The sequence below is a fragment of the Pithys albifrons genome, chromosome 12 (assembly GCF_047495875.1).
Source record: "Pithys albifrons albifrons isolate INPA30051 chromosome 12, PitAlb_v1, whole genome shotgun sequence".
NCBI lineage: Eukaryota > Metazoa > Chordata > Aves > Passeriformes > Thamnophilidae > Pithys > Pithys albifrons.
In genome coordinates, this window is record NC_092469.1 from 15,832,971 (window position 1) to 15,846,807 (window position 13,837).

Sequence of the window (13,837 nt, forward strand, 5' to 3'; positions counted from 1 at the left end):
TGTTCTGAGATTTTCAGTTAAAGTGTTTCAAAAGGTCTGGGAACAGGGATATTAAAGCTGAAAATATTGAAAAGAGTTGCTTTAGTAGGGCCTAAGGTTAACTACCCTTCAGGTTAACCTCTTCTTTTGTGGAATAGCGTGTCCTCCTCTAGGTGGAAAGCTGGCTTTAAATACTTTCACAATTTCTTTTCAAGACACAGAATCATGGGATGGTTTGGGTTGAACCTTGAAACTCATCTTGCTCCAACCTCTTGCCCGTGAGCAGGGACACCTTCCTCTAAACCAAATTCTCAGAGTCCTGTCCAACCTGGCCTTGAACACTCCCAGGGATGGGGCAGCCACAGCTTCTCTGGTCAACCTGTGCCAGGACCTCCCCACCCTCACAGTACAAGTGCATGTATATTATGCACTGGTATACTCTTAGTGTGTGAAAAACTGTGTTGGTTGATCAGTTGTTTTCTGTAGTCATTTTATACTGTCTTTTTTATCATCTGCTGTGCACAATAGGTTGTTTTGGATTAATGTGCAAGGTTGAAGTTAGTTGTTTTTATAGAGCATTTGCTGATTTTTTTCTACTGTTATGGTATGTAAAAAATAGCATGCATTGAGAATAATGCTTACTCTACTTTTTATTTCATGAGTTACATAAGTTTCACCATCAAAATAGAAGCAAAAAGATACCTTATTAACCTTAACACTGCCTTGTGTCGATTCATTGCGTTGTATAAAGCTGTGCATTACATAGTGTATGTTTTTAGCAGAACCACCAAAGCACAGTGCTACTTTTGGCACTTAATATTGTACTCATCCATTCCTTTTGATGATTTGTATTCACTTCGGGGTTATAATGGTAAACAAGGGAATCAGACAAGTTTCATAACACATTTTCTGTAACATGATACTGTGAACTAAACATGCTGTTATTTATCTTTTTTTATATTTTCTCTTGTTCCAGCATAAAGCCAAGGTAGAAGCTATGACCTTAGACCTTGCTTCTCTTCAGAGTGTGCAGCTCTTTGCTGAAGCATTCAAATCCAAGAATCTGTAAGTACTCAGAAAATTATATGTAATAATTTCTTGTTATTTTAATGTCTTTATCAGCTGAGCACAGTTGGCAGAATTCACCGTTCTTGGACGGATCAGCAACTGCAGTTAGTGAATAATCTTTTCACAGGCATTTTTTTCAATGTAAATTAAAGATCATTTGTTTTCATATTAAAAAAATAGTACAGATCTTGTATTATTCCATGAGTAGCTCCAGCTTCAAAGGGCTTTTTTACTCCTGTGGCTATTGGAAAAGGCCAAAGCTGAACTGCATAAAACAAAGCTCAGGCAACTTTTAACAGTTTTGCAGTGGTTTGGAAGAGGTAAGGGATGAACAATTAGTGCACTCCTTGTCTTTCTTCTATAACCTTCTCTCTCTCTTTTCATTTTTAATGCTTTAAAAAATATCGCCCTATGAGCCAGACAGCTCCATTTTCCATACCTGTATGAGAAATAGTCCATAATGAAAAAAAGAAGAAAAAGAGAGGCTGTAATAATTACATCACTTAACAATAGACAAATTTACATGGAGAAAATCAGGCTGACTTCAAAATGGTTGGTTTTATTTAGCTTGAGCAGAGCAATGAACCTCTGAATTGAATAAATTTGAAATCTGTTAAGTTCCGACTCTTGACAATAAATTCCACACTTTGTGCTTTTATCCACAGTTTGACCCATTGATAGTTATGAGTATTCAAACTTAGCTTTTTTCCTGATAATATTTCTGTAACAGATATGCATCTTTCTTCTCAAGAGAATATGGCCTCTTAGACAGCTTTGAAAATATAATGTCGTTGAGAAAATATGTAACAAAGAATGTTTTTTCACTTTTGAAATACTGCCAAAGTGAAATCTCATATGGATAGACAGATGACATTTTAGTACTTATAGGTCTTTTAGATTCAAAGAATTGTCAAAATGGACTTCTAACACAAGTTCCTTTACTGCCCAAATCCTTAGTATCAATATTTTCTTATCATGTCATCTTCATATATTAAAATTTCTTGGAAGACAAATCCTTGCAGTATTGCAGCTTTAATATGAACTCAGTTTTGTAATGTAAGAACAGTAAATGTTTTAATTTAGCATCTTCATGCTTTTAATATGCTACATTTCTTTAACAACTGTATAGTACAGTGGAAGGTAAAAACCACTCTCCTTCCAAATGCAGCTCTTAACTTGATTTGTGTGTTGTAGATCATATCATGGCCATCCTAGCTAGTCCATTTGGTATGCATGTTTATAAATCCTTGGAAATGAACATGCTTAAATCAATTTTTGCCAGAGAACTTAGAAAATGAGAATATCTAGAATCAGTAAAACCTGTTCTATTTTTCTTGGCATATGCTGTTCTACCAGTGTAGGTCTGTTAAGTTACATTGTCAGTGATGGACAGGTTTTACTAATGTTTCACTCTCATTTTATTTGGAAAATTTTTAGTAATAGACAGCATCTAAAGCCTCTGCCTTGCCGTCAGATATTTCTGTCTCAAATCTGTGCTCAAATGTGCCTGTGTCTGGCAGGAATACTCAAAGCATTGTAGGAAAGTCTAACTTCTGTTTTGAGACTTGTGGGGTTTTTGACCAAAATGAATTTCCAGTTATGTTTTGTTTAAAGTCTGAGGCTGGATGGAAAGCAGACCCCACACACTGCCTGTAGCAGAGGATCTTTGATCTGATACAGATACTGAAGAGTTACCTTACAATCGTCTGCACTGGTGGGAGAATGGACTGGAAGACCTGCTAGGTCTTTCTGGCCTCTGATTCTTTGTAATTTAACTATGTCTGGATAAGGTCAGAAAAGCAATTATACAGCAGTAGCATCTTATTACTACAATGGTGGGCCTATGTGTTTTCCAGCACTAATGTGCACTGAGGACTTTTGTCTCTTTGTTTATTTGCTTTGCTGCAGGTTCCAGAGGCTTTTGTCACATCGGTGATTCCTTTGCACTGGTGGCTTTGTGAGCATTAGAAAGGAATCTTACAGGCTTCAGTGACACACTGAGCCTTGTCCTTTTGCTTTGGCCAGTTTGGTCAGTTGGCAGCCTAACTTTCTTAAAAGGGGTTGACATTCCTGGTCTCATGGACCTCCAGGAGGAGGCATCTTGTGGTACAGTCGCCCCCATTCCCATGAGGTATCTGCCACTCCTGTTAAAGGGCATAGGAAATATGTTAAAAACATAGAGCTTTCTTTCTTACAAAATTCCTTTAAAAAAAGTATTAGGAAAAGAATTTTTTTTTAAACAAAACTATCATTTGAATTCTGAGTTGTATGGACCTTGGTTTCTTAGAAAACCTGCAATAATTTTAAAGTGTGAAGGAGAAATTTTGTATATGAAAGCACACATTTTAATAAAGATCTGCATTTTATTTCTCACAGCACTTTATGTGAAGAGGCTTTGAGCATTCAGTGGTGAACATCTTAAACTTCGGTGTGCAAATAGTTTTATTCACTGGTTAATTTCTCCAGTCCACTATTGGTTTCTGGGACACTTTGGTGTTTTCCAGAATCTGTTGGTCTTGGTAACACCTGATCTAATAACTAAAAATTTATAAAATAGAGAATGGATAGGCATGCCTTATGAAATCCTGCTTTCCTGTGACACTTCTTGGCTCTAGCTGCTATTTTTGTCAGCAAATATAAGGCTGTACTCATAGTCACATCACAACCTGGGAGCCTGTTCTTCCCTGGCTGATAGCAATTGGAAAATAGTCTTCAAGGACTGTGTTTCCCAGATCTCTTCCTGGACGAGAAAACTAAAATGGAAGTACTCCAGAAAAAGGATCCCTAAATTTCATTGTGTTAAAACATCAAAACTTCTTGCAGCTGGGGGAGGTGGTGGTGGTGGGATTGCAGGGAGCAGAGAGGATATTGGGGAGGTTGTGAATCTCCTGCCTTAACCAAATAACTTGTAGAGAAAAAGAAAAAAATTCCTCCTTAAATGTGCTTGGGAATCTGAGAAATTGTGGAAACTCCTTGAAGAATGAAGAAATGTCATCCTCTGCTCAGCAGGAATTTAACAGGGCTGGCTGTATACAGAAAACAAATGATGCAACAGAGGGAGCCTTGAGAAAATCATAAATAATAAACAGGGGGAAAGAGTTACTCTGAAAAGAAATATTTAATATGAATTGGAGTAGTAATTTAGAGCTAAGAGGCCTTCCTTGTTTGAAAGTAAGAGTCAGATGATTCCTCTTCAAGTTATCATGCTCCTGAGATTTGAAAGGAATCTTTTATTCCTATTTGGATTTGTTAGGTGTTACAGCCTTGTCCACAGATAAAATCTGAGCTCAGACTATATAAATACTGCAAAGTTATGCCATATTGCTATAAATATATTCTAGAGAATTCTTCATCCTCACAGAAAAAAAGAGATTTTTTTGTTTGCATTATCTGTACTCTTGAGTTGATACAGCTGTTTCTCTTTCTGAGACTTTTTTTATCCATGCAGTTTCAAATAAAGCTTTGGGGAGAAGGGTTTTTCAGATTATTATAGATCCTGCAGTTCTGTGATTGCAGCACTTAAACTTTCCTTGTGGGCAGGACAGAGTTCTCCAGTTTTTCTTTCTCTCACAGTTAGAAAAATTCTGTGGGCAGAAGAAACTAAACACAGTGACTTAGTTTGGTCTCCCAAAGTCATCTTTGGGAGAAGACAGAATAAAACAATACTGAAGTTTAATGTTTGATCTACCTCCTCATTGTAGCACAGCCTGAATTCAATGTGACATAAATAAATACATAAAATGGATGTCCAATAAAAAACAAGGCTCAAGGATTTCCAGCACAATTTTTTTTTTTGAGAAACCCAGCCGTCTTTTAGTGTTTTAATATTTCTGGCTTGTTTTCTGCAGATACATTTCCCACTGGCTTTTTCCACCATGAGTGAATGAATTCCATCTTCCTTTCTTGTGAAGACAGTGCTAGGGTTTTGGGATGAGAGTAAGAAAAGAGATCTCAGTGCATCTAAATATCTGGATTTGTTCAAGTTACTTCTTATATCTGTATCAAGTCTTTCCTCTCTGCTAGTTTCCAGCTCAGGCAGTTGATTGAATGTCTCTGTTACGGAAAATCAAATAAATGATCTGTTTATAATAATGTTCTGGGCTAAGATGGATTTGGCATTAGCTGCTTTTTGTACAGCTGAAAGAGGCAGACCAACCAATCTTTCATATTAGGCTTTTGGAACTAAAAAACACTGAATTGAATCTCCTCTTCATTGAGTGGGCACAATGTGAGGAATTATGGTTGGTATTAATCCCCTTTATAGACAAAATGACTGCCCTCCTGTGACTGTATGCAGCACAGCATTTAAATTCAGTCAGTGTCAGTGGTGGATAGTTCAGAATCTGTAGGGTTGGTATTTGTGTAGGAGAGTGAATTTGTGGATGTGGTACTTTGGTATATATTTCACAGTTTAATGATCACATACTTGACTGGAACCTGCATCCTTTAACTGGGGGCCAGCACTGGTCTGTCAGTTCTAAAACTTCGAAAACAGAGACCTGTTGTCAAGGCTTACAGCCATGGCATCATGGCTTTTGCCTGCTCCTCATCATAAGAACACTTCCATCATCAAAACTGTCAGCAGGCAGAAGTGAGCAGTAAAGTTACAAATGAAATTTTATGTGCATCTTTAGTTTGGAGTGGTGCATAGTGCCACTTGGTTTGAATTAAAGTTATCTTTTGCCAAACAGTAAGACATCAATTTAATGTTCTCAATGTTCGAGGAAAAAAACCCCAGAAATTATCCTGAAAAATCTTGAATTACTTCGATGATATGAAGCATGTTTGCCAACAGTTACTACTTAAAATTTTCTGAATTGGTAGCAGCAATTCACAATTATGCAGGACTTCCAGATGTAGAGCTTCACTGCAGTTACTTTCCTTTACTTTAAAATGGGAATTTTTTTTGCATGATAAGAATTGGCATGTGCTGAGAGTTTATTCACTTATACTGTGTGTAGAAATATGGAAAAGACAGCAGTTATGAATTATGATTCTCCATTTGGAAGTTTAGTCTCTTCTTATTTCCTAAACCAGACCCAAAATGGCCTCTTTAGCTGAGGCCTCAAACTCTCTGAGTACATTCATTTTTCATGCTGCAAGCAGAAGTGCACTGAAACCTTGTGGGTGCAATTAAGATTTCAGAGGCTGCTAAAAATTCAATTCAGAATATGATTTTTTTGCATTTTCATGTATTGTAACTGGCATACTAAAGTTGTGTTATTTTTAATTCTATTGAACAACAATCAAATCATAGATACTGTATGATAAATTCTATGTTTATCTGAGAATACATGTGTAGAAATGGGATCTGTTTACCAAGTTGTTGCATACATAACTTAAAAGATTCAGAAAAAATGAATAAATGGTTTAGGTGAGTTGTCAGTGATGCCATTATATCAATAAGCTTAATGGTTCTGTAGTCAATGTATCTGTCAGAGATGATCGTTGCCACTGCATGTTGTCTTTCCAACCTTGAACATTAACACTGTACAAACCTGTTAACCCTTTGCTTTTTAAAGAATTACTTTTTGTGAATTAGAACCAGTGACAGTTGAGTGATTACATTTGTCTTCTCAGCTTAGAGTATGGTTGGTGTCCTGACACAAGGCACAAACTTCTGGACAACATTGTGCATTTTGAGATATCAAAAAATATCCACACTGAGTTAAGTACTGAAACACGCAGAGTTCAGAAGTTACTGTTGCAGACAGCACATATCTTAAATTTAAATAAGATCAAAGGCTGACTGCATTTGAAACGTACATAATAATATTAGAGTGAAACTTTATTTTCTCTTTGTGGTGATGCTGTGCCTTATTAAAGCCTAGGGATTGGCTTTCTGCATAAATAATTTTTCTTTTCCTTCTTTCTTCTGTTTTTAAGCTCTCGTACACAATTACCCCATTGTGGTAGGATGTGTCAAGTCATGTGGATCCAAAACCTGTTTCCAATATTTTATAAATTAAAGATCTCCCAAGCTTAAGCTCTTCCCCCTTTTACTGGAGGCAGAGATCCTGAAGATTTCACCAGATCACCTTTCATTTCATCTTCTGTATCGTGGAAGTATCTCCCGCCTCAGAGTGTTTTTCTTTTTTAAGTAAAGTGCATATTAAAATATAGGATTGACGCTTCACCATAACTTTACATGTAGTTGCATCTACAAAAATATGAAGCATTTTTACATATTACTAACAGAAAGATTTTGTTTGGCGTTTGTTATGTAGTTTTATGACTATAACTGTGCTATCTAAAATTTCCAAACCTGCCCCTTGTCTTTGGCCACTTTGCAGTCTGTTCACTGTACCCTAAACAAGAAACCTTGATAACCCTCCAGGGGATTTCTGCTCAGCACATTGCCTGTTCTGGTGCCCATTTTCAGCCCTCTGTCTATGCCTAAGTCTAAGCTGAGTCTAAGATGGCTCAAAAAGTCTTGGGGTTCTGTCTTCGTAAAAATTTCTGCAAGATGTACCAGCTGTAAAGGCTCTTTTGAGTATCTAAGGAACTAAAATATGTATGATATGTATGACTGATTAAAACATATTCTGTCACAAATAAACCGATGATTTTGGGGCATTATGGCTCAATGGGTTTTGAGAAGATCTGTGTGTTTAATTGATGTTGCCTTCTAAAAGTTCTGAAAAAATATAAGGCCAGAGTAACTATTTAATTACACATACATTAAAATGTAGTCTATTTAGTGAAACACTTTCTATGAGAGATAATGAAAACACATGAAGGCAGAATCTTCTGGCACTTGTGTAGGGAAGCCTCACTGCTGACATGAGACTGGTCATGCGTGTACCACGTGTCTTAATTTTAGGATCCAAAAATTTGTGTAATAGACTGAAAAGGTTGTATTTCTTCTGTTAGGGGCTCCCAAGGCACCGAGAATCCCAGAGGATGTCAAAGTACATTAATTTTTATCGCAACATGGAATCTTTCAGGTCTGAATGGCAGCACACAGCTGCTATGGGCTTTCTGAGCTCTGTTACAGCTCTAGAATAATTTGGCAGAACAGAGGAAGGAGTTGTCATTGGCAAGTGAAACATTTGTAATCCACGAAGTGTTTTATTGTTTGAATGATCAACCACGGCCTCAAAAACATTTGGATTTGGAAATGTCACAAAAGAATGTAATAAAATTAGTAATTTGCCTTTTCTTTTTTGAGTTGTAACTTTCTTCTTTTCTTAACAAGTACTTACTGTGTACCAACGAAATTCATGTGTTTAGAAGCATGTGCAGAAACAACAAATCATTCCATGGCTATTGCAAAAATGAATTGATGTTCCTTTATGTCTGGCTTGTGTTTGTTTGTAGCTGTGTGTGTATATGTGTAAACAGTGATGTGCTGTTGGATTTTGAAAAAGATGTTCTACTTTGGGGTTGCAAATGTCCTCAGCTGCCGAGTGAAAACGAGCACATTCTGGATATTGTCATTGCTGCTCTCTGCTAAGCATCAGGGAGACTTGAAACCAAAGAAAATGTCCTTGCAAGACCTGGCAAGGAATGGAACAAAGGGCTCCTCTTACTGTGCCAGAACCTGAGAAAAAGAAGAGGATGCAGAATGGAAATTCTGGAAGGTTGAATAGGTACAGAAATTAAGTTGCAGAGCCTTATCCTGTCCCTCTTCTACCTCAAACTGGGCCCAGAACTTTCAAAATCTACATGTATGGAGGTACTTTGAGTCCCCAGGGATACAGGAAAGATGCAACACTTTAACAGAGGAAAACATGGTTGCTTGGATGGATTTTGTTTTGAAATGTGGTGCTGAGGTGAGGGAAGATTATCACTAACACCTGTTGTTAATAGTGCTCTGAGTATACTGTGTGTTGTCAGAAAGAGGAAATTAGTGTGAGATTATACCTGTGCAAAAAGGAATTCAGAGCTGTGGATAATGGGCCCAAAAAAGGTGAGAAAGTCCCTGGTGTGAACTTAATGGAAGGAAGAAACACACCACATGCTTGTGAAATATCTTTTCCACCTCCTCCCTTTGTGTCTTTGTGAAACTCTTACAAGAGTGGAATAAAAAAATCCAAGCTTGGATAATTTCTAGAGGAAAGTGCTTTGGGCAGTGCACGTTTTACTTAAGGTCAGTTTAGGATCAACATTACAAGTGTTAGCATTAAATGTTTAAAACCCTTCAATGTTTTTTTAATAGTTCATCTAAATTTCTCTTCAGAAGTTCAAATTTAAAATTTTCAGAGTAGTTGGATCTGCTTCTGTACCCCATTAAGAGGAAAAGTAGGCTTCTCAAACTCCCCTGACCCCTGAGAGCTAAAATGACAGAAATTTTCTTCAAAGAAAGATAACTTATTAATTTCTGGAGCTGTAAGATGATGTGGGGTTATTTTAGTTGTTGCGCCCTCCCCCCCGTATATGTAAGAAAACTAATAAAGGGAAAACCATGACTAATGGATGTTTTCTGTTTAGCTCTAAATCAGTTGAGACCTCTGTTCCTGCTCCAAACATTTATGAAATTGTGCACTGAAGATTTTAAAGAAGAAATGAATAATGATTGAGAGATGGTTGACCTGTATGGCAGTATGCAGATGATGTATTATGAAGACATAGGAGCAGCTGCTCATAATAATTCCCATGTATGTGATATGAAGGAAGAATCAGAACAGTTTTAGTCCACTTCCATTAATCTCTTGGAAGTGGGGCAGAAGCATTTGCTGATCAACAGACAAATCCTGCAAAGAAATCCAGTAGGATGAATTGCAGAGAATTTTCCTTGCTTCTAGCAGGAGGTCATCCATCAGGGCTCTAAGTCCTGTGTTAGTAGCTTGCCTTAAAATGAAGCCTGTCTGACAAGAATCCACAATTCTGTCAGCTGACAGGTGACAATAGAGGGTATTTGTGCTGACCTTTCAGCCAATATTTTTAGAAAAATGGAAGTTAGACATTAAGTATTTGTTTCCAAAATTCACTGAGTTAAGCAGTGCCTTTTTTTCTTTTGCTTTTACACTGAACAAGTAAATATTTAGATATTTTTGTGTCGGTATTAGATTATACATGGTTCTGAGATTTTGTGCTGCTGTCTGACTCCTGACTTTGTGATTTTCTTGTTGCTCAGTTTCCTGTCAGAGCTGCTTGTAAAACTGAGAGGGATTTCTGGCGATGGTTGTTTAACTCACCTGTTTTCTGGAGAGCCATAAGCTTGGCTTGCCTGTTGGGTATTCCCTTTGCGTACAAAGGCATTCCCTCACAGACAGTTCTACTTTCTAACTTGCAGAGAAAGCAACATGGGTGTTCAGAGTTATGGGGTGGAAAAGTTTGGTGGGCTGTGACTTTGCTTCTTTGTGGAAGAGAAGTCACAGCTCTGCCTTTACTGGCCGTGACACAGGTCTACAGTTGCTTATGGGACTTTGGGGATATGGTAAGGCCTTTTCTGTTGAATTTCTGTGTAATTCCAAACAGTGTGAACTTTTCAAATCACTTGAGAAGTGCCCCAGATGGTGTGACATTCTGCTTCATGGGAAGATTTGAAAGTATTCCCTTTGCATAATCTCTGGTTAACTATTTCATTACGTTTGAAATGGGAGAACACCAAAGCCAAGAACTCTGTTGACATTTTGGTGGTGTTTATTTAACCTCCTAGTGCACAGGCTACATTTGTTGAAAAATATTATTCTTACCTTTGCAAATCATCAGTAATTAATTCCCTTGGAAATATCTACTCCTGCACACAGCCAGCTTGGGAGACTGCTGACAGATCATAGTTTTACATCAGTTGCTAACAAATTGATTATTAAATTTCATAACTAACTGATTTGTAGCAACAACTTAATTTCTGTATCTCTCAAATGTATTCCCTTACTGTATTTTAAAATAGTGCAGAGCCATTGAATTACTCTATTGCTTCTAATGGTGAATTGTGCACAGCATGTAAGATCTGAATGACTTCCCCAGTGCAAAGGTTAGTAAAGTATCAGAGGCTTGAGAAGTGCACAAAATATTAGCTGGTTTTCAGCTGAGATATTCACATTTAAGATTGTCCTGGTAAATTCTACATGCTTTTTAACTTTCACTAAATCGTAGCTACATTTACCAGCATGGTGAGGCTTTTCTAGAATTGCTGTGTATCACACAGTTGGAGCAGTGAATTCCCAAGTTTCAGTCCTGCTGTGAAGGATAAGAAGCAGTGACTACATGCCATGATGAAGCAGATCACATTTAAGTCCCAGCGCCTACTTAAATTGTGATGGTAGATCACATTAGCTCACTTGGTGTGATGAAGTCACTGCCTGAAGACATTTTAAGGAGATACAGGGGCAAATTTTCATAACACTCTGCAGGGTCTTAACTATTGTGTTTGCAAAAATATGTAATAGGCATCATGGTTAGAGGGAGCACATGGTAATGTTGATACCAGGAGTAAACACTACAGAAAATTTCCTTTGCTGCTGACATTTTTGTTGGCCTTAGCTGTGTCTTTGATGTAAATTTACAAACTATTTTAAACTGAGGGGCGATTTTTTTTCCTTGGGCTCAGTAGGAAGCCTAATGTAGATTGCAGCAATGTTTTTAATGAACTTGTGAAATCAAGGTCATAGTTCTGCTATCACTTAAAAATATTCCTGTCATAAAGCAAAGCTGTAGTGCCAGATGTGCAGTGTGAATTGTCATGTATCTTAAAAATTTTGTCCCTGCATAATGATACGTTCAGTGATACAGAGCTCTGCACCGTTGAGATTAGAATCTGTCATCTGTGGCTGAAATTCATAACTACACAGTGGCTGTTATACAGGTAATCTCATTCATTTCCTGGTGTGCAAATGGCCAGGTCACAAAAACTTAGATGACAATTTCCAGTAATTGGACCTTTGTTAGGAGTCTGATGAGAGACACCGATAGCTTAATGGACCTGGATCCAAGTCCGAGAGGTGGTTCTTTCTGACCTGATAGGAGGCACAACAGCAGTATCTATTGATACAAGCCTTTAGGTTTCTTTTCTGTGGTATTTTCTAGAGGAATCTTTTTTTTTTTAGTATTTAAAACCACTAATGCTATTTAAAAAAAAGGAATTCTAAAAGGGAATCTGAGCCTACCTTTTCAGTAGGATAATTGTTTAAAATGTTTCTGTATTTATTTTCATATTTCTTCACACATTTTTCTAATAGAATATAGTAAATAATGTTAATTTTGCAGTCTCTTAAATTTTAATTACTCTTACTTAAAAAAATGAGAGATGTGCTTTGAAAAATACAAATCGCATAAAATGGACTGAAGCGTAATTTTATTACTTTTATAAAATCCAATTAAATGAGCTAACAATTAAAAAGTAACTACATTTTATAGTTTTATAATTCTAGAATCATCTTTTTAATTAATTAAGCTGACAGATTTAGGTATAGAGTGTGTATTTTCCCTCTGGTAGTTATTGTGTAATTAGTAATGCTGAAGCATATGACAGTTTGGATAGGTGGAATATAGTTTTGCTTCATATAGGAATCATTTCTGTCTGTGATCTATTACTTTATAGTGCATATGGCAATTATTAAATAGAAATATTTTTAAAAGGGCTATATTTTGCTTTGGAGGCAATGCCAATGTACTTTTTGTATTGCTGCTGCACTCATGTGCTGCAGTTCTCATACAGGAAGGTCTTATGTCAAAAATTGCATCTGCATTGGAGAAACTTGTTCCTTTTTCCCAGCAGATCTACAGATCTGTAAGTTAATTCTTGCTAGAGGTTTTCATAAACTCTCAGAAGATGTGATGAATCATCCGAAGTTCCGTGCACTCTCAAGCTCTGTGCTGCTTTGTTTTCCTCTTGGCAGGTGCATCTCAAACAGGCAAAATGAACTCAGGTTTAAAACATTTTGATAAAATGTGCAACAAAAGGTCAGGTACCTTTTAAAGAATATGATCCTGTACATCTCAGTAAATAGCCTGCCTGTGCTGTATTGAATGTGGCTGCAAAGATAAAAAAAAAATTGCCTTTTTGCCAGTTGGTTTGGACAGAGAGGACCTTGCCTATTAAAAGGGCAGTGCCCCTTCAGTTTCTTTTGTGAGTGTAGTATGTATGTGAAGTTACCAGGTGCGTCAGTGTCACTGACCAAAAGGCAAATCAGAAATCCAGCATTTCAGAAACTGAGCTTCCCCAAGTACACAGATGTTTCTTACTGCTTCTCAAGCTTTTGGTTAACATTGGCACAGGAACAGATATTATATGTTAACTTCTTATTCAAGCAGACAACACTGGTTACTTCCCAGTGGGCTGGAAGTCAAAATAAGAAAATACATCTGTTTATGTCAATCCTTATGTGGCTCTTTCAGTATTCAGCTAATGTGTGTTTTATTCCCCTTGCAATGTTTTTTTTTTTTTTTTGAAAAATGGGCTTTGAAAATCTGGGGTTTTCAAACATGCCTGAAGGAATTTAATTACTTATGTTTGTTTGAGAGTGTGGGGCTTCATGTCTCACATTCTTTTCCAGAATCTCTTCTGCAGATACGCAGAGTTGGAGTATGTATGTCCTTCAATCCTGTGGGAAAATGGTCGAACTCGGGGTCTCCTGTCATTTTATGTGTATAGGGCTGGAAGGAAGCACTTGAGAAGCAGAGAGAGCAAGCAGCTAGTTTTCCTAGTTGTGCTTAATTTATTTTCTTCAGGATTAGAGTTTTAAGATGAGTGTTGATATTGTATCATGGTATTTGAACAATTGCAGTAAAGACTTAACAGGCTGGAATGGGCTAAACGAACGTGACACATCTTAATTTTGTGGTGTTAGGACATCACAGGTATTGGTGCAGGAATGAGAGATTTCTATGGCCATCATTATTT

The 13,837-nt window shown here is 37.1% G+C and overlaps 1 protein-coding gene across 3 annotated transcripts in view; it reads left to right on the plus strand.

Annotated features, from left to right (window-relative positions):
• The window catches only part of WWOX (WW domain containing oxidoreductase), a 498,626-nt gene that overhangs the window by 104,374 nt on the left and 380,415 nt on the right, over positions 1-13,837 (plus strand). For all 3 annotated transcript variants that reach the window (XM_071567152.1, XM_071567154.1, XM_071567155.1), the window contains exon 6: positions 956-1,044. In XM_071567152.1, the coding sequence (XP_071423253.1) occupies positions 956-1,044 (89 nt within the window). The remainder of the gene's footprint in view (positions 1-955; positions 1,045-13,837) is intronic.